At 43.6% G+C, this 4,827-nt stretch overlaps 1 protein-coding gene across 1 annotated transcript; it reads left to right on the plus strand.

Annotated features, from left to right (window-relative positions):
- Window positions 1-942: 942 nt before the first annotated feature.
- On the plus strand, window positions 943-3,087 carry LOC117495020 (tripartite motif-containing protein 16-like). Its single transcript, XM_034146078.1, has one exon. It carries the CDS (start codon window positions 1,036-1,038, stop codon window positions 2,704-2,706), a length of 1,671 nt encoding a protein of 556 aa, XP_034001969.1. The 5' UTR covers window positions 943-1,035; the 3' UTR covers window positions 2,707-3,087.
- Window positions 3,088-4,827: the final 1,740 nt, after the last annotated feature.

Below are 4,827 nucleotides of genomic sequence, written 5' to 3' on the forward strand. Positions count from 1 at the left end.
GACTGGGACTACAAATCAGCCCGGGACTCTCGATCGGCCCACTTCGGTACCGCCGGCCCACCTCGGTACCGCAAGTAAGCGGCCCACCTCGGTGGTGCCGCAAGTAAATACCGCGAGGAAATTGTCGACGGGGGGGAAGGGGGGGTGAGCAGTGACTTATCCGACCGGCCCACTTCAGTACCGGCCCATCGGGATTCGTCCCCTGGCTGTATATATAGTTTAAATCTCCTTAGTTACAATGTTGTCCATTTTAGACAAAGGCTTATTATATTTACAGCCCCTAATAACATTTATTTTCTGGGCTCAATATGTGTCTTGGCTGTTTTCGTTGTGATCGCTAAATTCACCTTGTTTATAATATTATCACTATAACACCTGTCATCAGGCTGGCAAGAGCTGTTCCATGCTCTGCTCAACCTCCCGTCTTCCCAATGGACTCAGTAGCGCCCCCTGCTGCCGTGTAGCATGTGTGAGTGAGCATGTGTGACTGTGTATGAGCCAGCCACGGCGGAATATTACTGCCAAAAGTCACGTGACTTTTGGCAGTAATATTCCGCCGTGAGAAGAAAAAGTTTTGTACTTGTAAAACAAAGTGTTGTAGTTGTAAAACAAATTTGTGCACTTGTAAAAAAAAGTTGTGTACTTGTAAAACCTAAGCTGAATTTGTCTCTGAAACATGATTTATTAGAAAAATGTTATGTGTTTGTTTGATAGATACGTTTTTTCTTTGCAAAACTAAATTCATTAGTTTGTAGATGGTGTTTTGTATTTGCAAACCACATTGTGTTTGTTAGTGAATCATAAGGCATTTGTAAAACCTGTTTAGTTTGTTTGTGGAGTTATGGCAGGAAATTAGCTCCATAGTTCTCTGGCACAAATCAAACCTCATAGTTATCTGTTCTTTGGCACAAATCACACCTCATACCAGAGCTAACCCACATTCACTGCTCACACACGTGCTGTTCAGATCCCAGCTCACATAGTTTCAGCTCTCAGGAAGTGAAACTCAGACACTCGCTGCTACTGAGAGGTGAAATGGCGCAGAAAGGAGTTCAGCTGGACCGGGAACTCTTATCTTGTCCGATCTGTCTGGATCTACTGAAGGATCCGGTGACTACTTCCTGTGGACACAGCTACTGCATGAAGTGTATTAAAGGCTTCTGGGACGGAGAGGATGAGAAGAAGATCCACAGCTGCCCTCAGTGCAGGCAGAGCTTCACACCGAGGCCTGTCCTGCTGAAGAACACCATGCTAGCAGCTTTAGTGGAGGAGCTGAAGAAGACTGGACTCCAAGCTGCTCCTGCTGATCTCTGCTATGCTGGAGCTGAAGATGTGGCCTGTGATGTCTGCACTGGGAGGAAACTGAGAGCCTGTAAGTCCTGCCTCGTGTGTCTTATATCTTATTGTGACCAACACCTCCAGTCTCATTATGAATTGCCTGCCTTTAAAAAACACAAGCTGGTGGAGCCCTCCAAGAAGCTCCAGGAGAACATCTGCTCTCGTCACGACGAGGTGATGAAGATGTTCTGCCGCACTGATCAGCAGTGTATCTGTTATCTCTGCTCTGTGGACGAACACAAAGGCCACGACACGGTGTCAGCTGCAGCAGAGAGGACTGAGAGGCAGAGAGAGCTGGAGGGGAGTCGACTAAACATCCAGCAGAGAATCCAGGACAGAGAGAAGGAGGTGAAGCTGCTTCAGCAGGAGGTGGAGGCCGTCAATGGCTCTGCTGATAAAGCAGTGGAGGACAGTGAGAAGATGTTCACTGAGCTGATCCGTCTCATGGAGAAGAGAAGCTCTGATGTGAAGCAGCAGCTCAGATCCCAGCAGAAGAGAGAAGTGAGTCGAGTCAAAGAGCTTCAGGAGAAGCTGGAGCAGGAGATCTCTGAGCTGAAGAGGAGAGACGCTGAGCTGAAGCTGCTGTCTCACACAGAGGATCACAACCAGTTTCTGCACAGCTACCCCTCACTGTCAGCCCTCAGTGAACCTACACACTCCTCCAGCATCAACATCCGTCCTCTGAGCTACTTTGAGGACGTGACGGCGGCCCTGTCAGCACTCAGAGACAAACTACAGGACGTCCTGAGAGAGGAATGGACAAACGTCTCACCGACTGAAGTGGAGGTTTTACTGCCAGCAGCAGAGCCCACCACCAGAGCTGGGTTCTTAACATATTCACAGGAAGTCACTCTGGATCCAAACACAGCATACAGAGAGCTGTTATTATCTGAGGGGAGCAGAAAAGCAACACACATGAAACAACGTCAGTCTTATTCTAGTCACCCAGACAGATTCACTTGTTATGAGCAGGTCCTGAGTAGAGAGAGTCTGACTGGACGTTGTTACTGGGAGGTGGAGTGGAGAGGGTGGTTAGTTTGTGTTGCAGTCGCATACAAGAATATCAGCAGAGCAGGGTGGAGGACTGAATGTGTATTTGGACACAATGACAAATCTTGGTCCTTAGTTTGTAACCAAAACAGTTATTCATTTTGTTACAACAGTATCAGCACTCCCGTCTCAGGTCCTCTGTCCTCCAGAGTAGGAGTGTACCTGGATCACAGAGCAGGTGTTCTGTCCTTCTACAGCATCGTCTCTGAAACCATGACTCTCCTCCACAGAGAGCAGACCACATTCACTCAGCCGCTACATGCTGGGGTTCAGCTTTGTAATCAAGGAGACACAGCTGAGTTGTGTAACCTGAAATAGCCTGAAGTCATTTGAGGAACTCTTCTACTTCTTAAAGTCACCGTGTGTCCATCAGAGCTGATTGCTCATGTCTTCACTGCACAGAGATCAGCTGTCAATCAAACATGATGGGATGTGCTTGAACATGTTCTCATGAGTTGTTGTAGATGTTGGAGTTCCTTTAGGCGGCGCTCCTTCCTGTCTCTGTTTAGCCATGGAGGCTGATTGAAGAAGGAAATCAAACACATTCAAAGAAAAGTCATTCAAAAGAAAAGCTAACGGGTTGAGTTTGTAATGAATTATGTTTCTATTTTCAAGATGTGAGATGAGTGCCACATTAACACATGTCTGTACTAAATAATATGTTGGGGTTTTACTTAATAAAGAAATAAGAGGACAAAAGTGAAAATCTCAGTCTTTTGTTTTTTAATTATAAAAATATCTCTTGTAAATTTAAAACTTAAACATCGAATGTAAAGTAATAAAAGGTCAAATATATTTTCTTCTTGTTCTTCAGAGAGTGATGAAAACTGCTGCAACACTTTTTAGAGCGTAACACCGGGAGGATGTTGAAACCAGAGCTGAAAAAGGTGTACTTGAACAAGATAAAAGCATCTGTTGCTAAGATGTAGCAGGAAATAAATAATGGAGGCTGGAGGCCGTTTCTCTCTCTGGAAGGTATTGAAGCAATATGCTCATTTTCCATTACAAATATTAATATAACATATTTAAAGTATTCAAATGCAATAAAAAGAGGTGTGTTCAACAAAGGTATGTTGTCCAGGGTGTGCCACACCATGGACAACAGTATTCAACCCGGTGTGGTCCGTTTGCATTAGTCAACAATACACTGAAGGATTGTGGGCACTTTTATTTCACCCGGTTATTTTCCAGTACCTCTTCAATCAAATAACACAAAGGAGAAACGAAGAAGTTTGACTTTTTTTTAAATTATGATCAACCATTGGTTTATATATATATATATATTTTGCCACTTTGAGTTTCACGCCATGCCTGAAAATACTAAAAACAATCCAATTCATAAAATATTGCAAAAAGTGAAATGAAACCCCCTGATCCTGATTTAGAAAGAAACAGCAGGCCAACACCAGATAATCATGGAAACGTTAAGCGTTGTAAATGTGTTGCTTATTTGATTCCATTGTGTTTCAAATGTCTGATTATATTAACCACATTTTCTGCAGAAATGTTTTAATCTTAGGTGAATCACGAAAAACACTTTATAACGTTATGATAAGTTATTCAAAGAAATCAGGACACCAAGAGTTTGTTTCTGTATTTATGACACACACGAAGAAACAAAGAACTTGCAAAACATGCAAAAAACACAAAAGAGATGAAAAACAAGTGACAGAAAAGGTCAAGAAACAGAAGTTCCAAAAAGGTCGACCAGTAACTAAACATAAGGGAACGAATGATAACGAATGTAATAAAGTGATCAATCATAATTCAAACTGAAGAAGTACATTTGACTTTGAATTGTTATTAAACCCGTCAGAAATGACCAAATTTAGTTTTTGAAATTGAAGTAATGGATCGTAAAATATAACAGTATTTCTCATGGATTATCTGAAGTGAAAACACCGGGATAACCATGTGCTATTTGGTGGAAGTACACTTCAAAACTGTAGGTTTATGGTACACATTTTGTTTTTGTCAAACACAACTAAAATAAAATCCTAATTTGCATTTGGGTCAATCAGGAGGCTTTTTCAATGTTTCCAACTGTGATCATCATCCAACAATGATGTGAAACAGTCTGATTATCAGAGAGGAGAGAGGAGAGGAGAGGAGGAGAGAGGGGAGAGGAGATAGGAGAAGAGAGAGAGAGAGAAGAGAGGAGAGAGGAGAGAGGAGAGAGGGAGAGAGCAGAGAGGAGAGAGTAGGAGAGAGGAGAGAGGAGGGAGAGAGGAGATAGGAGAGGAGAGAGAGTGATAGAGGGAGAGGAGAGGAGGAGAGGAGGAGGGAGAGCGAGAGGAGAGGAGAGGAAGGAGAGGAGAGGGGGAGATTTAGACTAGAGGGGAAGGGAGAGAGGAGGGAGAGGAGCTTCTTCTCCTGAGGAGAGGGAGAGGCGGTCTCCTCTTTCTTCCGGGACTTGAGGAGAGATCCTCTAGGGAGGAT

Source organism: Trematomus bernacchii, unplaced genomic scaffold, assembly GCF_902827165.1.
Source record: "Trematomus bernacchii unplaced genomic scaffold, fTreBer1.1, whole genome shotgun sequence".
In the NCBI taxonomy this organism is placed as follows: Eukaryota; Metazoa; Chordata; class Actinopteri; order Perciformes; family Nototheniidae; genus Trematomus; species Trematomus bernacchii.

What these genes read in the sequence shown, in the direction of transcription:
- LOC117495020 (XM_034146078.1), top strand. Translation starts at nt 1,036, where the DNA reads ATGGCGCAGAAAGGAGTTCAGCTGGACCGGGAACTCTTATCTTGTCCG.